The following is a 21,230-nucleotide window of genomic DNA, read 5'->3' as shown; positions in this document are numbered from 1 at the left end:
GCAAGAAGGATGGCGGCCTGCGGCCATGCATTGATTACCAGAGCCTAAACCACATAACAATAAAAGATAAGTACCCCTTGCCTCTAATTGACCCTTCTTTTGAGCCCTTCAGTCACGCCAGGTTGTTCACAAAGCTGGATCTCCGAACTGCATATCATCTCGTCCGAATCCGTGAGGGGGACGAGTGGAAAACGGCATTCAACACTCCCCTTGGTCACTTTGAATATTTAGTAATGCCCTTTGGTCTCACAAATGCTCCTGCTGTTTTCCAACGGCTCATGAATGATATCTTTCGTGATATTCTTAACCGTTTTGTATTTATCTATCTAGATGACATACTTGTGTTTTCACGATCCTTAGAGGAACATCGGCATCATGTCAGGATGGTCTTGCAGCGGCTCCTGGAGAACAGGCTTTTTGTTAAACCGGTAAAATGTGAATTCCATGTGTCCTCGGTTAGCTTTTTAGGTTACATAATTGCCCAGGGGCAACTAAAACCAGACCCAATAAAGATCAAGGCAGTCGTTGATTGGCCTACTCCCAATACCCGTAAGGAGCTTCAGAGATTCTTGGGCTTTGCAAATTTCTATCGTCGCTTCATCCGGGGCTACAGCAAAGTGGCTCTCCCGCTGACTCAACTCACCTCCACCAAACACCCCTTTGCCTGGCCTGAAGCTGCTGGTAAGGCGTTTTCTCAGCTAAAGTCTCTCTTCACCTCTGCCCCTATCCTCAAACACCCAGACACCTCACGCCAATTTGTGGTGGAGGTGGATGCGTCGGACACCGGAGTTGGGGCCATCTTGTCCCAGCGACATCCCACCACCCAGAAGCTGCATCCATGTGCCTTTTTCTCCCGGCGGCTCAGCCCTGCAGAGAGGAACTATGATGTGGGAAATCGGGAATTGCTGGCGGTTGTTTTGGCCCTGCAGGAATGGCGTCACTGGCTGGAAGGTGCCAAGACCCCATTTTTAATCTGGACCGATCACAAGAACCTCTCCTACATCCAATCCGCACAGCGTCTTAACCCCCGACAAGCCCGCTGGTCACTGTTTCTTGCCCGGTTCAATTTTACACTATCATACCGCCCAGGTTCACGCAATGGTAAAGCTGATGCCCTATCACGGCTTCATTCCCCCAATCTGGACACAGAAGACCCTGGGCCCATTCTCCCCTCGGCCTGCGTGGTCGGTGCAGCTAGATGGGAGATCACATCTCTGGTCAGGGAAGCTCAAAAGGCTGATCCGGATCCAGGAAACGGTCCTCCAAACCGCCTATATGTTCCATCTGGCATGCGGTCTCAAGTCCTGGAATGGAGCCATTCGTCCAAGCTAACCTGCCACCCTGGTATTCATAGGACCCTCGTTTTCCTCCGCCAATCATTCTGGTGGCCTGGCATGGCCAGAGATGCCCGTGACTTTGTCAAGGCCTGCGCGATCTGTGCTCGAGGGAAGGCCTCCCATCAGCCGCCCGCTGGTCTGTTGTGCCCTCTCCCTGTTCCCAGTCGACCTTGGTCCCACATCGCAGTGGATTTTGTAACCGGTCTGCCTCCCTCTGAAGGTAACACAGTTATCCTTACCATTATCGATCGTTTTTCCAAATCTGTTCACTATGTTCCCCTTCCCAAACTTCCCTCTGCTCTTGAAACTGCCAATCTCTTAGTCAAGCATGTTTTCAGACTTCATGGCCTCCCTTTAGACATAGTTTCAGACCGTGGTCCCCAGTTCTCCTCGGTGGTGTGGAAGGAGTTCTGCAAGGCGGTGGGGGCGACAGCCAGTCTCTCCTCGGGATACCATCCCCAGACCAACGGCCAGACGGAAAGGGCCAACCAGGACCTAGAAGCTGCTCTGCGTTGTGTCACCGCCCACCATCCGGTCTCCTGGAGCACTTTCCTTCCATGGGTTGAGTACGCCCATAATTCGCTCATCTGCTCGGCCACTGGTATGTCCCCTTTCATGGCTTGTAATGGCTTTGAGCCTCCGTTGTTCCCAGAGCAGGAAAAGGAAATCGCTGTTCCTGCTGTGAAGGACAATGTCAGCAGGATTAGGGAAATATGGAAGACCGTAAGGGCTGCCCTCGCTCGCTCCACCGAGAAGAACAAGAGATTGGCTGATCTCCATCGTTCACCAGCCCCAGAATACAAGGTGGGACAGGAGGTCTGGTTGTCTGCCCGGGACCTCCCTTTGCAGGTAGAGTCACGCAAACTTGCCCCCCGCTTCGTGGGCCCCTACAAGATAACAAAGATCATCAACCCATCTGCCGTTCGGTTGGATCTCCCGGCATCAATGAATGTCCACCCCACCTTTCATGTTTCCCTTCTCAAGCCTGTTTCCTCCAGTGACCTGTGTCCTCCTGCCGTTGCACCTCCCCCGCCCCTTCTCATTGATGGCCACCCCGCGTTTGCGGTCTCCAAGATTCTTGATGTCCGGCCTCGCGGCCGTGGATTCCAGTTCCTGGTGGACTGGGTGGGCTATGGCCCTGAGGAGAGGTCGTGGATCTCCCGTAGCCTCATATTGGACCCGTCCCTCTTGCGGGACTTCTATGCTGCCAACCCTGGTAAGCCGGGCAGGCCGCCCGGTGGCGTCCGTTGAGGGGGGGTACTGTGGTGGTCCTAGCCCACGCTCCCCTCTACTGGCTTTTATTGTTGTTACACTTCCTGTTTTATGTGGCATGAGTTCAACCTTGGCAGACCTGGGAGCGCACCTGCAGCTCATCACAATCAACACTGCTTTTAAGGAGCGGCATGGGCAGCAAGCAGGTGCCAGATGATTTTGCCAGTCACCATTGGTACATCGGCCAACGAACACTGTAGTTTGTGATTCCTGTCTTAGAACTCTTAACTAATTCTGTTTTTTGCCATCAGGACACCCACCCTCCAAGCCCTCACAGCCACTGCCTGAACCTCAGCCACAGCCACAGCCACAGCCTCAGCCTCAGCCTCAGCCATTTACCATTCAACCCACCAGCCGCTCAACACCTTGCCCTTGTGCAATAAAGATCACTTCACACTTCATGTGTTTCCGGTTCGCATTTTGGTCCACATCAACTTTGCCTACCTTGCCGTAACACCCAAAGCCTCAATGTTAACTGTGGCAATAAGTGGCAAATGCACAAGAATGTGTAACATTTTACTGAAACATTTTTCTAATAGAAATAAAAAATATTGGTATATTTTGGCATATAGGTCGTTGTTCTGCCTTTGGCAATGTCCCCAAACTTTTTCCTGTGAGGGCCAAATAACTTTTCCCTTCTCTGATGAGAGGCCGGGGTCAGTTTGTAACAGAAAAAGTGTGACGATTGCAGGAGTGCGTAAATGTAAAAAAATTATTGTTTTTCAGAAAGCCACAATCAAATAACCCTCTGTGGATTCTTCACGGAACAAAAGTAAATAAAATAAAAATAATAATATAATAATAATAAATAATAATAGCACTATTAATTAAATAGATAATAATCAAATAACCCTCTCTGAGTTATTCACTGAAAAAGGCCAGGAAATAAATAACACTACTGAGGGAGAAAAAAACCCAAAAAAATTCAAAATGCTCTCTGGAATTGTTCAGGGGGCCAGACCAAATATGGAGCCGCGGGCCGTAGTTTGGGGACCCCTTTTTTTATTTACCAGTATATTGAAATGCAAGATCGTGTGATTTGTGAATTCGTCAATATGCCAGTTTACTTATGTCCATGAAAAGAAATAAAGGCTGCTGTCAGGACAATAAAATAAGATTTGGCACGTTAACAGTAAGACATAATTTATCGCGCATCACCACATGAATCAGGATGATTGTATGTTTAGTCCCATTGACTGTATGAATACGTATGTCCTTTTTTTAGTTTGGGCTTAAAAAAATTCAGCCCGACCCGACCCCGATCAATTAACTTGATTTGATTTGATTCTGGCGGTCTCCAAAAACCCGTGCCCGTGCGAAGAGAGCCCCTCACAATCCGCGCGCCAATGTCGTATGGGTCGTCCACGTACGCTGTTATTGTCAGGAGGACACGTCCGCGGAGGAGTGCTGCTTAAATATAGCGTGGTTCATTAGAATTCTGGGGTTTAGCAAGATCTAACTCTGAGACGACCAGGTTTGGTGTGTGGCGTGTGTTGCCATGGTAACACTTCTCCGTTCCAACATATCTACCTTTCGTAGTCTCGCTTAGCTGCGAACTTAGGTCGCACGTGATGAAGTTACTCTCGAAGTTACCCTGCTAAGCCAGAAAACTGGCTTCGTAGTATAGGCCACAGCTCTTCTGGACAGTCCGGAACAAATAGTTGGACGTCTTGACTTGCTACAAGGAAGATCTGATACGGAGGAACCCGCGATCGAGAAGTGAACACTCAGCACTCACGTGGCGCTGAGGATGGCAAAATCCTTAACTCTCATTGCCATGACAACAATAACGCACAAATCCTCCTTTTCAATCCACAACAGACAATAATCCTAAACAACGCCACCCTTCTTCCGGACCAAACCCCGCCTCAACAGAGCCTTTAAAAGACTGAATGTTTAACTAATCGTTTTCATTTTGTCTTTTGTTGACTTGTGATATGATGACACTGGATCCTCACCTCGGTCTCTCTGTGCTGTATGATTGCTGTCGACTCGGAATAAATTGTCAACTTTTGTTTCGAAGCCTTTTTCCAGCTTTTAAAATGGAGTTAGTACAAGGGGTTAAGACTAATGTGAACGCGTGGAGTTTGGCCCTTTGGCTGGGTTGTCGGTGTTCCGCCGACCCGGGCCGTTGGAATTGAGCTTGCGCGGTTCCAGCGGTTCTGCTGGTGTGATTCTGGCAATCGACTGAAAGGTCAGATTCCTTCAAAGTGTATTGAAAGCTTGCAGAAATACAGAAGAGGGGTTCCTTCCTGTCGGAATGTATGTGCAGACCTTCCCCAAAGAATGTGTTTTACTGGCCCCAAGAATGCATTCACAGAAAAGAGAACCTTAACAAAAGGCTTCATGAAAACTAATTAAAGAAGACACAGGCAAATGATGAGAAGACAAGAACATGTCAGGATCGGAAACTAAATCAATAATGATGTAAAACATTTTTTTCTCCAATGCAAGACGCACCTGCAACATCACTAGTCTTGACCTGGATCACGTAGGTGGTGAGTTCTACCATTGTCTCATCGTCCACCACTGCAGCCATCTCGCAAATCATAGTCCTTCTGGGTCCACGAATCTTGGACAGCCATTCTTCATAGGTGAACTCGGACACATCCCCTGTTGTCAGATTGTGCATCCTCACCTGCAGAAGTCATCCAATGTGTAATCACAGTAAGAGCCTCCGGCAAAAGAGCAAGTCTTGACATTTTCTGCATTAAAGTCTCCTGGCTGATTAAGTAATGTTGATTAAGGTGGACTAACTGTATCAAGGAACCAATCCGGTCTGCTGCCTGAGCCGTCAATGCGTAGTCTCATCTTCCTGAGTGGGGCGATGTCATCGATCTCCATGTTAAAGGTATCCTCCTGACCACGCTCAAACCTGAATATTAGTTTAGAAACTAAATTCAGAGGTTTCAAATCTGATTCAACTCTAGGACAAGTAAAAGTAGAGAAGTAACAAAGACGCGGAAACGTCTTTAGATGTCGTTTGTTATATGGCGGAAAACACTCAGGCGACTTGAAGTTCCGCTCTGAGACCCCCAATTTAGCCAACTTTCAAAATTGTCCGATGTGCATGCGTGATACATCATTGGAAAGCTTAAAATCTCAATTTTCTGGGGGATAAAAAGTTTGAACAGGAGGGCATTAAATGTTTTTTTTTTTAAAACAACAAAACCCTATCAGGAGGTGGGAGCACGCGAGAGCAGAATTACAGACGCCATGACTTTAACGAGATATTATCGCGTACTTGCCTTGTTCCGATCCAAAACCTCCATGTGGCATGTATCACTGAGTGTCAAGACACAGCTCTGAATGGCCACAGCCGGATTTTTGGTGGATTTTATGGGTGAAACATGGTAATATAACAAGGGTCGCGATGGAGAAATCGCAGACATCAAGGAGTGGTTGAGATTTTCTTTTTCATATATTTACCCATTTAAATGTTTTTTTTCCATTTTTCTTTGCTTGGATTGATTATTTATCATCTAACATATCGGAGAAAATGTGACCAAAAAAAATACAATTAAGCAATAGTTATGAGGTAGATATCCGTGACTTTTTTACAGACGCCCTTTTTTTCATTGTGACATAATTTGTTTAAAAGTTTAAAATATGCGAGTGAATAATTTTTAAGTTGTTTTTATTTTTTAAACAAAATATTAGACATCAGTTAATGATTCTAAGCTAAAAAGGACAGACATTTTGAATAATAAATATAATGAATTACCTTCGTTTTATGGCTGGGTTGAAACAAAAGTGGTTGCGAGACGTCTGTAAACTGGGGTTTTCAGAGTAAGACGGACAAATTAAAAATAGTTCGAAGGCTTAATGCGCCATGAATCTGCTATGGCAGCATATAGACATATTGTTCTATCAAACACAACAGTTCTTTTGTCTTAAAATACAGCAGTTTCTTTTAAAGAGGAGTGCAAGAGCAGAAACTGCTTTTCAGTGTTGTCTGTGTTTTCTGCCATATACCCTTGCAGTTGTTTCAATACCTGAACAATCTACTTAAGTACAATCAGCAAGTTTGTACCTCATTCTTACAATGAAACATACTCACTAAAGCGGGAGTTCAGAATTTTTGACATTAGGCTTAATCTGCGAGTTAGCGGGGGTTAAATTAGTCGGTGAAGTTGATTTCAACAAAATCCGTGCAGTTTGTTCGTTTTTCATTAATTTCAGGAGTCCGGAGAGGTTAAACTAGCGCGAGTCAATGTTTCCTTTCTAGCATGCCAATAAAAACGACACTAACAGATGTAACATAGCCAAATAAATTCAAAATGCAGATCCTTGTTCAAAATACCCATGCGGCCAAAACAACGTCACACCAAACTGCCGTAATTCATTTATTTCTGTGGGACGATTTTTTTTAGATGCTTAATGCGACCACAGCAGCTTCGGCCAATCGTGCTCATGCTGCATTCGAGGAAGTTGGGAAGTCGGGCTAATCCTTCTCGGATGGCACCAGTTGCGACCTCAAAGCGTTCCAAGCATTTATTTTGGTCATCAAAAGACACGTTGACCTCAAGCAAACATGGCTTCTCATAAGCAATCAAATAGTGAAGGAAAAACGACGGCTAAGATAAATAGACCACACTGTAAACTGCCTTCTTTAGTTTTACAATTGACAGTCTGCTTTTCGACGGGCAGCACATTTTGTCGAGTGTTGTCTGATTGAAGCAACTCGTGAAGTCGGGGTACTTTTCTGACTTCCCGACCAGGGCACATTTGGAAAACTCCGATTTCCCACCTCCCTCGAATGCAGCATCAGTCTACAGAGCCTTGACTTAAGATAGTGAAACGTGCATTTAGAGGCTGTGTAAACAGACAGAAGAAATGGGAAAATGGGAGTTTCCACAAATTCCCTCTAAAGAACAAGGAATAATACAAACTGTGGATACTTGCTGCTGGCTATGACCTAAACACACTGGTGGAAAAAATATCACTCTGCTCTGCAGCCTGTTGCGTACCTACAGGGCTACTGGATTACAAATATTGCTGTTCACACTGCAGTTATTGATATGCAATGCTAAGTTTTAATAACTTCATCCTGAAAACATATTCAACACTCTTGATTGCAGTTGTCATCGGTAAGGGTGTAACGGTACATGTATTTGTATTGAACCGTTTCGGTACGTGGTCCTCGGTTCGGAACGGAGGCGTACCGAACGAGTTTCTGACGTAATGTAAAGTGCTGTCAAATTTAGCACGTTAACGGGCGGTAATTAATTTTTTGAATTAATCACGTTAAAAAATTTGACGCATTTACCGCAAGTGCGGAATGCCCGCTCATGCATCCTATAATCCCACTGTTACGTCCCACGGACGGCTCGCTAAAGACGTAACATAACACGAGCCACGCACACAAGTTGCACGTGGACACAAATTTATTCACACAAGTAGGGATGGGAATTGATAGGATTTTTACGATTCAGATTCCATTATCGATATTGCTTAACGATTCGATTCTTTATCGATTCTAATTTGGGGAAAAAGAAGAACGAACGTTTTGATTGGCATCGAGTTTGTTTAATCAGAAGTCACAACCTTACAAACTCACAACAAGGTCAAAAGAGGGCCAAAGCCTCAAAATTAACTGGCAAATGCACAAGAATGTTTAACATTTTACTGAAACATTTTTCAAATAGAAATAAAAAATATTGGTATATATTGGCATATAGGTCGTTGGTCTGCCGTTAGCAATATGTGTTAAACTTGCAGGGGTCCCCAAACTTTTTCCTGTGAGGGCCACATAACTTTTCCCTTCTCTGATGAGGGGCCGGGGTCATTTTGTAACAGAAAAAGTGGGACGATTGCAGGAGTGCCTAAATGTAAAAAAATATTGTTTTTCAGAAAGCCACAATCAAATAACCCTTTCTGGATATTTCACGGAACAAAAGTAAATAAAATAAAAATAATAATATAATCATAATTAATAATAATAACACTATAAATCAAATAGATAATAACCAACTAACCCTCTCTGAGTTCTTCACAGAAAAAGGCCAGAAAATAAATAACACTATTGAGAAAAAAAAAAAAAAAAATCAAAATGCTCTCTGGTATTGTTCAGGGGGCCGGACCAAATGTTGGGGCGGGCCGCATTCGGCCCACGGGCCGTAGTTTTGGGACCCCTGTTAAAGTGTATTATTTACCAGTTTATTGAAATGCATGCCTTTTAGTTTTTATGGTGCTTTCACGCTCAAGTGGGGGCGCCCTTGCGCTTCCTCACGCGAAGAAGAACGCGCTCACGTGAAGAAGAGCGCGCTTACAGCGAAGAAGAAATGCTGCATCCAAGCGAGTGAGCGAGTTAGTGAGAGAGGGAAGCACTGCGACGACCCTACGTTCTTTGTTAATGCTTGTAAAATATCTACAGAGGCAACGCCTGTATGTATCATCTTTTGTGTTGTTGTTGTGTGTTTCCACTCGCGATCGGACACTTAAATCCAGTTGTGTGGTGGTTTGAACGATGTGCTAATGCTAGCGAACGCATGCTAACTGTTTTGTTATTACTGAATTAGCAGCTAATCATCGCTGATTTACGTTGATGCAAACCTGTTTGTTATTGGGGACGAAATTGATTTGTTTCAGTTCTATTTTTAGTTTCACTCTTCAAGTGATGGTTGAATAAAGTCAGCAAATTGTACCAACGTCTTCTGTATTGTCATTTCGGAGTTTAGCTAGCTGTCTCAGTGAGGACAGTGCAGTCTATTCCCTCCTGATGCAGTTATCTCCACCTTCCCTCCCGATGCAGTTATCTCCACCTTGCAATGATTGCAAGTCGTTTTGTTGTCATTTTTCCTCGTGAAGACACACTTTCTAGCGTTTGAACCTACGTGCTGTCATTGTTATGTTTACGGCTGCAATGCTCGTGCTTCGTGCTAAACCATCGTAACCTTTCATTTTCACCCTCTTTCCTGGTGAAGTGTAGCCAAACTTTGGAGCGGGTGGTTCTTGGCGCCATGCTAGTTTGATGCGTTTGGACAGCAAGACAGTCACGACCCAATATGCGTCTTCAGGACTCGTTAAAGGGATCGTTAAGGCTTTTTCATTGTGATGTCGAGGCCTCGAAACACTAGGAACCGGTTCCGAATTGGAATCGAATTTCGATTCCCATCCCTACACACAAGTCGAACTTGCAATGAACAAAATATACAAAATGCGGAAGAAGCTGGTTTCAGCGTAAGCCCAGGCCAAAACAACAAACAAAATGAAACTACATTTAAACCCCACCCGCTAAGTAAACCCTGATCGTAAAAAAAGAAAAAACAATACGCCACTACCCTGGCTTCTACGCTAAACAAAACGGGTTGAACGAAAACGGCAGTTTACCTCTACTGCTGCGGTGCTCTTATTTACAGTGGTGAACAAAAACGATCCAATAACGAATGAACACAAAATACCTCACCGAAAAAGCTGGAGTGTAACAAAATAGCGATCCAATGCACAGGTGAATGAATGGTGAGCAAACAGCTGGCGAGGAGGTACGCGGCACGTATGCTGTCAAATGCGAAGTTGCGAACTCTCAGAGTGTTGACTGTAAAATGACGAGCGGTCGGATGACTTTTGTTAACGCTGCCTTCATTTGGTTAACAAGACTCAGGCACAATACAAAACACACGCGGGTATGCAAGCTCAAACAATGGCCTAATAGTACTACCGTGTATCGGATTAGCTGCCGTAAAGCAAGTGTCGTTATTGGCGCAAATGTAAACAAAGCGCTGCATAATGGATACATATCAGACAGCGGCTAGTTCGGGTGGCCCATCAGCGGCGGTGACGTCATCTGCCCGTCCGGCGTCAATCAGATGACTGACAGTCTCAAAAAAGATAACAATTAAGCGGCCAGGGCTGTCGCACCACTCAGAAATGCAGTGAGCAGCGTGGGTAACGGTTAAATGTAAACATGGAAGCAGGTTGGCCCTCTGGGTGAGGAATTCAAATTAAAAAAGAATATAGATGGAACAACTCTCAGAAAATGTAAATAAGTTGGTTTGCCTCAGCGATTGACTAGAGGATGAGTAGGGAAGAGGGCCACATTTATGTGTACACCACACACACTTCGCACACATTATAAATAATACTGTTTCAGTTACTGTTCTAAGGCTCTGTTGTGTGTTTGTTTTTGCAGAGAAAGAAAAATGTCTTCAACAGAAAGAATGTTAATGCCATCTTGTGGATTTATTGTTATAATCAACAAATTCAGTACTTATTAGAGGTGTGCATCGACACCGCCCTCACGATTCGATTCGATTACGATTCGGAAGGCCACGATTCGATTCGATTTGATTCGATTCAGAGGGTCACGATTCGATTCGGTTCGATTCGGCAATGCATTGCGATGCATTAAAGCCTGGGATGCATTAAAATTCTAAAGCAAAGCATATTTTTCGTGAATCATGAGCCAACACAAGCGGACAGACATTAAACAACTTTTTATTGGCTCTTGTGTCACTCCTGGTTGAAGTCAAATGAAAATAGTATACTTTCATATATATCTTTAAAAAAAAAAAATCAGATCACAGCATTTAATTAGTGCTTTGAATGAGACCAGGGCTTTCTCTTTTTTTTTTTACACACAGTAGCAGCCTTTCACACAGTGCAACATCTGAACTCCTGTGCAAAATCAGTAATAACAGTCACTGTATTTTAGTCACAACGACCCATCAATAAAAATATTCAAGTAAATATTAAAGAAAACGACAAAGAAAATATTGTAGTGAAGCAGCATCTTTATCGCAATATCAATCCAGGGATCAGTTCAGTTGCAAACAAAACATCAACTAAATTGCAATGTAGAACAAAAGTAAAATGTAGGCCTAGCCTATCTTATATCTATAATATTTCTCGCTCCCTCGTTCTCCGTTTCAGCCATTGTTATGTTATGTCCTATCTCTCTGCTCTCTCGATTACAACTGCGCTTCTCTGTGACGTTACTCCGGTAAGGAAGCGGATTTGGGTTCCTCGTCCCCCCTGCATAGAGGTTAGATCTTGTGCCCTAACCTGACCCGACCCGAAATGTCAAGCATTCACGTTTCGGTGGGTCGGGTCGGGCCGCCGCGCCGGACTAATAAATCATTAAAAAAAAAAAAAAAATGCGCAGAGGGCTGTGGCGCAGCCCTCTTTTTCTTCTTCTCCTCCCGTTATTTCGTTGTGTGAATGCTTTTATAATTCTCATAAAAATATGTAGACTATTTAAATATTGAGTAAACTTGCGTTTTTTTTCCTGCCAACTGAGAATTCGTTACGAAAGACACTTTTATTTATGCACACAAAGGCAAATGTGATCCTTTCGAATCTTCTCCTCTGTGTGTCTGTAAAACCGTGTTTTTTAAAAAAAATATTAAACTTTCCCAGCGTTATTTTGTTGAGTAAATGCTTTTATAAATCTCATAAAAATATGTAGACTATTTAAATATTGAGTAAACTTGCGTTTTTTGTCTGCCAACTGAGAATTTGTTAGGAAAGACACTTTTATTTATGCACACAAAAGCAAATGTGATCCTTTCGAATCTCTCCTCTGTGTCTGCAAAACCGTGTTTTTTTTTTTATATTAAACTTTCCCAGGGTTATTTCGTTGTGTAAAGGCTTTTATAACTCTTATAAAAATATGTAGACTATTTAAACAGTAAGAAAACTTGAAGAAATGAAAATAAATTGCTGCTGCGTTTTTTTTTCCCACATCACTCGGCTCGGGCATGCAAATCTATAGTTAATTGATCTGGCCGGTCGGGCTTCAATACCAGCGGGCCGTGTCGGGTTGGGCTGGAATTTTTTAGGCCCGATTTAACCTCTACGGGCTTGCTTTGAATGGAAAGTAGCTCTCTCTACAGGTAAACATGAGAATAACAATACAAATGGGGAAACCAAATCTATTGCATCACCGGAATTGCGCAGGGAAGATTTTTGAACGTACTTATATATTTTAAAATGCGCTGAATCGATTCAGCGTGTTGCCCGCATCGAATCGAATCGTCCCTGCCCCGCATCGGGATGCATCGCCGCATCGATTATTGATGACACCCTTAGTACTTATGTACAGGATGTTGAATGTACAGTATATCGCCGTCTTGTGTCTTATCTTTCCATTCCAAAAATAATTTACAGAAAAATATGGCATATTTTAGAGATGGTTTGAATTGTGATTAAGTACAATTAATTTTTAAGCTGTGATTAACTCAATTAAAAATTTTAATCGTTTGACAGCCCTAAATAACTCTTACTTTTCGAGGCTGCGGTCATAAAGTTAATATGAGAAACTTGAAACTGTTCAGTGTTGCAACTGTTCAATTTTGCACATCAGATATCTTTTTTTAAAAAAAAAGTCTTAACCAAAGTTATTTATTTTTATTTTGTTTTTCAAAATACATTTCAGAATATTGTATTTTCTATTTTTGAGCAGAATTCTCGCTTTGTATAGGCTAATGTTCCTATTGTTGAAAGCACAAAAGTGTGTAATAAACAACTAGCACATTTATATTTAGCATTTTGTTTTCTTACTGTACCGAAAATGAACCGAACCGTGACCTCAAAACCGAGGTTAATGCCGAACCGAGATTTTTGTGTACCGTTACACCCATAGTCATAGGTGATTTTCATGCATGCAGTTGTTGTTTATTTATTGGCATCTTAAGACGGGCTTATTGACTCGCGCTAGCTTAGCTTCTCTGGAGTGCTGAAACTAATAAATAAATAACTCCATGGAATTTGTTGCAATCAACTACACCGACTAATTAAACCCCCGCTAATTTGAATATTAAGCGTAATTTAAAAAATTATGAACTTCCCCATATATTAAAATGTCACCAGTGTTTAGTAGTTTTACCTGTCCTCGTTCTTCTGCAGCAACATTTCCTCTGTGCTGCCGTTAGCACCAAACACGGTCATAAAGATATTTGTGTCTGTTCCTGCATTTTGTATGTCGCCTGTGACCACAGTCACTTCATAAATGACCTATGAGAGAACCATGAATGTTCAGAACTTTGGCAAACCTTTACATACTGAGATCCAAGATCAATTTGTGTTTAACCCTTCAGAAGTCAGCATTTGTTACACACCTTCTGAGAGATGGAAACGGCCTCTGCGTCAAGCACGTTAAAAACTCTGGCAGTCAGGCCGTCACCACGATCTTTGGCCAACCAGCATGAGCAAGCGAAGATATATTTGACCCCTTTTGTTGGCACTGCAACAGAGAGCTCATCTACCAACCAGCAGCTCTCAGGTGTGGCACCATCATGGCCGAGCTGCAGGAATTAGAGTACAGTCACTAAGGCTTGGGGGTCAGGTTTGTGAAGTTATGTTTTAGGTTAAGGGATATGGAGTTAGCTTGTGTGTAAACACTCACCTCAACCTTTTTGATCTCCCACACATCTGTGCCATGGCACTCGAAGCTTTCCAAAGACCCGGCCTGGAAGCCCCTCTTCCCATCTGGCGGGTCCAGCCACAGCCTGTCCGTGCGACTCTGATTGGCCCCGATGATGATCACGTAAGCCCTGCTGGTGGTACCGGCATCTCGCTCCAGCCCGGTGCACAACGTGATGTGGTACGGTATGGCTGCGGAAGGAAAGTCTGCTTAAAATTTGTTGGCGCAAGATGAAGATCTTGGAATACTGATACAGTGCTTTGCAAAAGTATTCGGCCCCCTTGAATCTTGCAACCTTTCGCCACATTTCAGGCTTCAAACATAAAGATGTGAAATTTAATTTTTTTGTCAAGAATCAACAACAAGTGGGACACAATCGTGAAGTGGAACAACATTTATTGGATAATTTAAACTTTTTTAACAAATAAAAAACTGAAAAGTGGGGCGTGCAATATTATTCGGCCCCTTTACTTTCAGTGCAGCAAACTCACTCCAGAAGTTCAGTGAGGATCTCTGAATGATCCAATGTTGTCCTAAATGACCGATGATGATAAATAGAATCCACCTGTGTGTAATCAAGTCTCCGTATAAATGCACCTGCTCTGTGATAGTCTCAGGGTTCTGTTTAAAGTGCAGAGAGCATTATGAAAACCAAGGAACACACCAGGCAGGTCCGAGATACTGTTGTGGAGAAGTTTAAAGCCGGATTTGGATACAAAAAGATTTCCCAAGCTTTAAACATCTCAAGGAGCACTGTGCAAGCCATCATATTGAAATGGAAGGAGCATCAGACCACTGCAAATCTACCAAGACCCGGCCGTCCTTCCAAACTTTCTTCTCAAACAAGGAGAAAACTGATCAGAGATGCAGCCAAGAGGCCCATGATCACTCTGGATGAACTGCAGAGATCTACAGCTGAGGTGGGAGAGTCTGTCCATAGGACAACAATCAGTCGTACACTGCACAAATCTGGCCTTTATGGAAGAGTGGCAAGAAGAAAGCCATTTCTCAAAGATATCCATAAAAAGTCTCGTTTAAAGTTTGCCACAAGCCACCTGGGAGACACACCAAACATGTGGAAGAAGGTGCTCTGGTCAGATGAAACCAAAATTGAACTTTTTGGCCACAATGCAAAACGATATGTTTGGCGTAAAAGCAACACAGCTCATCACCCTGAACACACCATCCCCACTGTCAAACATGGTGGTGGCAGCATCATGGTTTGGGTCTGCTTTTCTTCAGCAGGGACAGGGAAGATGGTTAAAATTGACGGGAAGATGAATGCAGCCAAATACAGGAACATTCTGGAAGAAAACCTGTTTGTATCTGCACAAGACCTGAGACTGGGACGGAGAGTTATCTTCCACCAGGACAATGATCCAAAACATAAAGCCAAATCTACAATGGAATGGTTCAAAAATAAACGTATCCAGGTGTTAGAATGGCCAAGTCAAAGTCCAGACCTGAATCCAATCGAGAATCTGTGGAATGAGTTGAAGACTGCTGTTCACAAACACTCTCCATCCAACCTCACTGAGCTCGAGCTATTTTGCAAGGAAGAATGGGCAAGAATGTCAGTCTCTCGATGTGCAAAACTGATAGAAACATACCCTAAGCGACTTGCAGCTGTAATTGGAGCAAAAGGTGGCGCTACAAAGTATTAATGCAAGGGGGCCGAATAATATTGCACGCCCCACTTTTCAGTTTTTTATTTGTTAAAAAAGTTTAAATTGTCCAATAAATGTTGTTCCACTTCACGATTGTGTCCCACTTGTTGTTGATTCTTGACAAAAAAATTAAATTTCATATCTTTATGTTTGAAGCCTGAAATGTGGCGAAAGGTTGCAAGATTCAAGGGGGCTGAATACTTTTGCAAGGCACTGTATTACTTACCTGGGAGTTGTTCCTCCTCCTCTTCCTTGTTTTTGCTCTTTTTGTTCCTGTTGTTGTCGACACTCTTCACAGTTGATTTCTTCTTGATATTCAGGCTCTCTCGGACACCCTCGTATCCCTGAAAAAAAGAACCGTACTTAAAGATTGAGCCAACACCCACTGACAGAACAACCATACTGGGGCCAAGACTGAGATTGTCAGCTTTTAAATCGTTAAAGGGTATTAAAACACTAAAGGGCTGTGAGATAAATAGAACCGTTATGTGGCAAGATAACAAATATTAATAAAGTTAACAAAAAAATCAATCACATTCATGAGCAATTATCAAAAATAGATTGAAAATTACGAACATTTCCGAAAGTATTCCGGAAACAGCCGAATGGGGCGGAGACGTCATAACAAGGAAACGAAAGGTCGGGGCAGGTGCCACCGTTGTTTATCGACGAGAGAGTTGCGTTCGTGCTTTATCAAAAAATCGCTAAAATGGTTCAAACCTGTCATGCTATGTGGTCTACAAATTGCCATTTGTCGCAATGTAGTACCCATGAGTTCCCAAACGCGAGAAAAAGAGCTGGACTACGCAGACAATGAGTAAAGTTCGTCCGTGCTAAGAGGGCTAATTTTGCAGACCCAGCCTCCGGCACGGTTTTGTGTGGTGCGTATGTTACACCTGAAAGCTATTCGAACTATGGACCAATGAAATCAGGTTTTGCTAAGAAATTGCTGATGAAAGCAGCCACCATACATGCGCAGATATCAAGAAAGAGGACGACTGGCTCTGATGAGACCACCCCAGGTTAACCAAAGGAGCAGCGCAGCCAAGCTCGAAATGGCCAGAGTGAGTACTCTTTTATAATAAAAACATATCAAGCATTGGATATACAGTAGGACTGGACACATGTATAAATTATCGCTCGTAAAATATATAGAACAAATCTTCTAATCCTATTCATATTTGTGTCTGTTGGCAGAGCAAAAACCTATGTTAGCACAATAAACGATAATTATTCTATACATTACATGATTATTTTGCGGTCACGGTGTATCAGCTTCACAAAAAGAAATGCAAAACAAACCATTCGGTGATTCTGTTGCCGCCGGTGTTTCATCAGTGTGATTGCTCCCTTCAATGATCCTTTCATTAGGCTGCATTGGCTTTCGTTTGGGCTCAAATTGATAACCCAAAACACCAAAGAAAGGTTCATAACGCACCTCGTCACCATTAGAAGAATGTTCGTTATGTCGGATTTGTCGCTGCAACTAAAAACAAAATTGTCTGCCATCATCGCCGCCATTCAGTACTAAGCACTGAGCCGGTTGTTTCCTTGTCGTGACGTCACGCACACAATATGCTAGATTTCCGGGATCTCGGGGGCGGGTCCTTTTAGCTTGACAATCGATCCAAATTTTTATCATTTTCTTGGTGTTGCGATGTGTGTAATTACATGAAGTGGCATGATATGAATCCAAAAGGCATGCGTTTATGGATAAATGATGGAATATTAGCATTTCCCCAGGTGTTGTCATACCCTTTAAGGCTTTTTGTATTGGGTGTCCCTGGGGTTCGAATCTCAGCTCTGGCTTCAGTGGATTGAGTTTGCAAGTTCAGTTCCTGCTTCCATTATGTTTTCCTGTGTACTTCAGCTTCATCCCATACAGTACTTGTGCTTCAATTGCCAAAATAGTAAAACTATCGATCAGTGAGAACGAGTGCAAAAAATTTTGCGCCTTGCGAATAATTGACACCCACTCCAGTCCTTGCCTCTTGGCTAAAGTCCGATAGGGTAAGCAACAGCTCACCAGCGATCGCAATGAGGACAGGCCTGATAGAAAAAATGATGTGGGGATGGATTTTGAAGATACTGTATTCTGTTACCTTAACGTAAAAAACTCTTTGGATGAGACGGTCCTCCCTCTTTCGAGACAGCCATCGTTCGCACAAGAAGAGGAAGACCTCTTCCGTGTCCACGTCGAGAACCTCAACCTGGTCGAGGTACCAGTCGGCGCTCATCATGCTGTTATCGTGGCGGATCTTGATCTTGAACACCTGCCCCAGGTCCACGGCCTCTATGGTGAACTTGTCCACCTGCGAGGATGAGAAGTCTCATTGTCGCTAAGTTGTTCAATCGTGGCCAATGTTCTTCCCCGTTGACGTTTCCTTACGGCTCCTCGCTCGAATTTGTTGCTGTTGTTCTCTGACTTGTTAAGCTTCCTCTCACCCGTATCTCCCAGGTCGCCGTAGATGGTGAGGAACACATTGGCGTCGGTGCCAGCTCCATACATGTCGCCAGTCATCACTGATACTTTGTATGTGTGTGCTGTAGTTGAATGAAGAAGACCACACACAAGTCAATGGGAAAACCTTGGTTTGTGAACAAGAATGAGACCTAAAAGCAGGTTGTGGTATGTACTCAACTCAAGTAGTTATCTATAAATATGCGAAACGTCACTGTTGTAGTATGTTTGACTTACTATCCAGAGCATCCTCCACTTCCACCTCAGTGATTTTCAGGCTGCCGTCCCGTGACAGCTTCTCAGTGATGATGTCGGAGGGTACCAACTCCCTAACTGTCTCGCCATCGTCCTCCGACTTGGCGAGCCAGCGCTCACAAGGGAAGATGACTGTCTCTGAACCCTACAACAGAAGTGGGTCGCTCAGTCCTGCTTGTGGCAAAAACAGTTTACCTACAGATCTAAAGGGACTAGACTTGTCTTGCATGTGAGTACTGTAGTACGTTATGTTTTTATAACTGGGAATGTTTTTGTCCCACCAGTGTTAGATGTGAACACTATGTTACCCTCATAGCATAACTACCTGAGTAACGTTTTAGCTTGTTGTCATAATACAAAATAAAAGCTAGCTAAAAATGTTTTTTCTCTATGTGGTGAATCTCATTCAACATTTACCAGACTGTTTAATTTGTTCTTATATGTTCTTGTTTTTTGGAACGTCAAAACAATGGTATAGAGCACGATTTCAACCTTAAATTTGGTTGGATGAATGAAATTTCATAACAAAAAAACTGAATCAGGGCTTCACCTTTCCCTTCTTGAGCAGACGTCGGATCTCGACTCGATCCAAGTGCCAGCCAGGGTTGACGCCGCGGTTATCGTGACCGATGCGGATCTTCTCAATGACTTCCCCTACGTCCTCCAGCTTCAGTGAGCAAATGGGGGAGAAATGAGAATGATGTTAGTAATAGACAATACAGTGAACTATTGCTTGGGAATGTATGCCAGACCCACCATAAATATATTTCCATAAGTGGAAATTTGGAATAGGGATAGATTTAATAGGGTTTCAAAATGGGGAAAAAAAGGGTCAGACCGGAACGCTGTAGGCGTGTCTGCTGACGACAGACATTGTGCAAGTTCTCCTACTTGAAAAGATTACAGAGGCCTGTAATTGTCAGCATGGGTAAACCTCAACCATGAGAGACAAAATGTGGAAAATAAAAAACAGAAAATCACATTGTTTGATTTTTAAAGATTTTATTTCTAAATTAGAGTGGAAAATAAGTATTTGGTCACCTACAAACAAGCAAGATTTCTGGCTGTCAAAGAGGTCTAACTTCTTCTAACAAGGTCTAACGAGGCTCCACTCGTTATCTGTATTAATGGCACCTGTTTTAACTCATCATCGGTATAAAAGACACCTGTCCACATTCTCAGTCAGTCACACTCCAAACTCCACTATGGCCAAGACCAAAGAGCTGTCGAAGGACACCAGAGAAAAAATTGTAGACCTGCACCAGGCTGGGAAGACAGCCCTTTTGCAAAGGGGGCCAGATTTGGTGTGGTAAAAATGTGGGGGGCCGACCTTGGCTGACGTCCTTCACGTAGAACAATATATTTAAGCAAATTTTAGCAAGCCATTCTGTGTGTCACATTTGCTTTATTATTGTTTTCAATTGATAATTTCAACAATCTCGCAAATAGCCTTTGTGGTGTTCTCATTCGACTCTCAGGCTCTTGCGAAATATCGCTGCTGTGAAATTAAACTAGCTTCAAGTTGCTTCAATTTCTCGCCGCGTTTCTTCCCTGTAATCTTGTCGTACATGTCAGCGTGTCTTTTTTGGTAATATCGCCTTACATTGAACTCTTTAAAAGCAGCGACTGTCCCTTTGCAAATGAGACAGACACGGTTGTTGTGTATTTTTGTGAAGAAATAGTCCAATTTCCACCTAACCTTGAGGCCGTCGCAGTCAACTTTTTTGTTGTTGTTGCCATTTTAGAAATTTGGAAGTTAAGGTCACAAGGGGTAATGTTGCTTAGAGTGCTGCTGCCTTTTAGTGGGTAAATGAGGAGTAGCATTTAGTGTGTAAGCTACTTCATATGCTGGTAGCAGTACTGCTGACCAATTTATTAAGTCTGTGTGCGGGCCAGACATTATTGATTTAATGACAGAGGCTGGGGGCCGGATGAAATTTGTCCACGGACCGCATTCGGCCCCCAGGCCGGACTTTGGACATGTCTGGTTTAAAGAAATCAACTGTGGGAGCGATTATTAGAAAATGGAAGGCATACAAGACCACTGATAATCTCCCTCCATCTGGGGCTCCATGCAAGATCTCACCCCGTGGCGTCAAAATGATAACAAGAATGGTGAGCAAAAATCCCAGAACCACACCGGGGGACCTAGTGAATGACCTACAGAGAGCTGGGACCACATGAACAAAGGCTACTATCAGTAACACAATGCGCCGCCAGGGACTCAAATCCTGCACTGCAAGACGTGTCCCCCTGCTGAAGCCAGTACACGTCTAGGCCCGTCTGCGGTTCGTTAGAGAGCATTTGGATAATCCAGAAGAGGACTGGGAGAATGTGTTTTGGTCAGATGAAACCAAAATAGAACTTTTTGGTAGAAACACAAGTTGTCGTGTTTGGAGGAGAAAGAATACTGAATAGCAGCCGAAGAACACCATACCCACTGTGAAGAATGGGGGTGGAAACATCATGCTTTGGGGTTGTTTTTCTGCAAAGGGACCAGGACGACTGATCTGTGTAAAGGAAAGAATGAATGGGGCCATGTATCGAGAGATTTTGAGTGAAAATCTCTTTCCATCAGGAAGGGCATTAACGATGAGACGTGGCTGGGTCTTTCAGCATGACAATGATCCCAAAAACACAGCCAGGGCAACAAAGGAGTGGCTTCGTAAGAAGCATTTCAAGGTCCTGGAGTGGCTTAGCCAGTCTCCAGATCTCAACCCCATAGAAAATCTGTGGAGGGAGTTGAAAGGCCGTGTTGCCCAACAACAGCCTCAAAACATCACTGCTCTAGAGGAGAAGAGAAGATCTGCATGGAGGAATGGGCCAAAATACCAGCAACAGTGTGTGAAAAGCTTGTGAAGAGTTACAGAAAACGT

The 21,230-nt window shown here is 43.4% G+C and overlaps 1 protein-coding gene across 3 annotated transcripts in view; it reads right to left on the bottom strand.

The window, feature by feature from the left end:
* Positions 1–21,230, bottom strand: part of LOC130905652 (lipoxygenase homology domain-containing protein 1-like) — a 129,399-nt gene that overhangs the window by 8,271 nt on the left and 99,898 nt on the right. For all 3 annotated transcript variants that reach the window (XM_057819224.1, XM_057819223.1, XM_057819222.1), the window contains 10 exons: positions 18,905–19,021; positions 18,337–18,499; positions 18,028–18,182; positions 17,741–17,950; positions 15,865–15,982; positions 13,954–14,162; positions 13,667–13,852; positions 13,435–13,562; positions 5,367–5,484; positions 5,070–5,247 (listed from right to left, as the gene is read on the bottom strand). In XM_057819224.1, the coding sequence (XP_057675207.1) occupies positions 5,070–5,247; positions 5,367–5,484; positions 13,435–13,562; positions 13,667–13,852; positions 13,954–14,162; positions 15,865–15,982; positions 17,741–17,950; positions 18,028–18,182; positions 18,337–18,499; positions 18,905–19,021 (1,582 nt within the window). The remainder of the gene's footprint in view (positions 1–5,069; positions 5,248–5,366; positions 5,485–13,434; positions 13,563–13,666; positions 13,853–13,953; positions 14,163–15,864; positions 15,983–17,740; positions 17,951–18,027; positions 18,183–18,336; positions 18,500–18,904; positions 19,022–21,230) is intronic.

This window comes from Corythoichthys intestinalis, chromosome 17 (genome assembly GCF_030265065.1).
Source record: "Corythoichthys intestinalis isolate RoL2023-P3 chromosome 17, ASM3026506v1, whole genome shotgun sequence".
Classification (NCBI taxonomy): domain Eukaryota; kingdom Metazoa; phylum Chordata; class Actinopteri; order Syngnathiformes; family Syngnathidae; genus Corythoichthys; species Corythoichthys intestinalis.
This window is presented reverse-complemented; position numbering and strand designations above follow the sequence as displayed.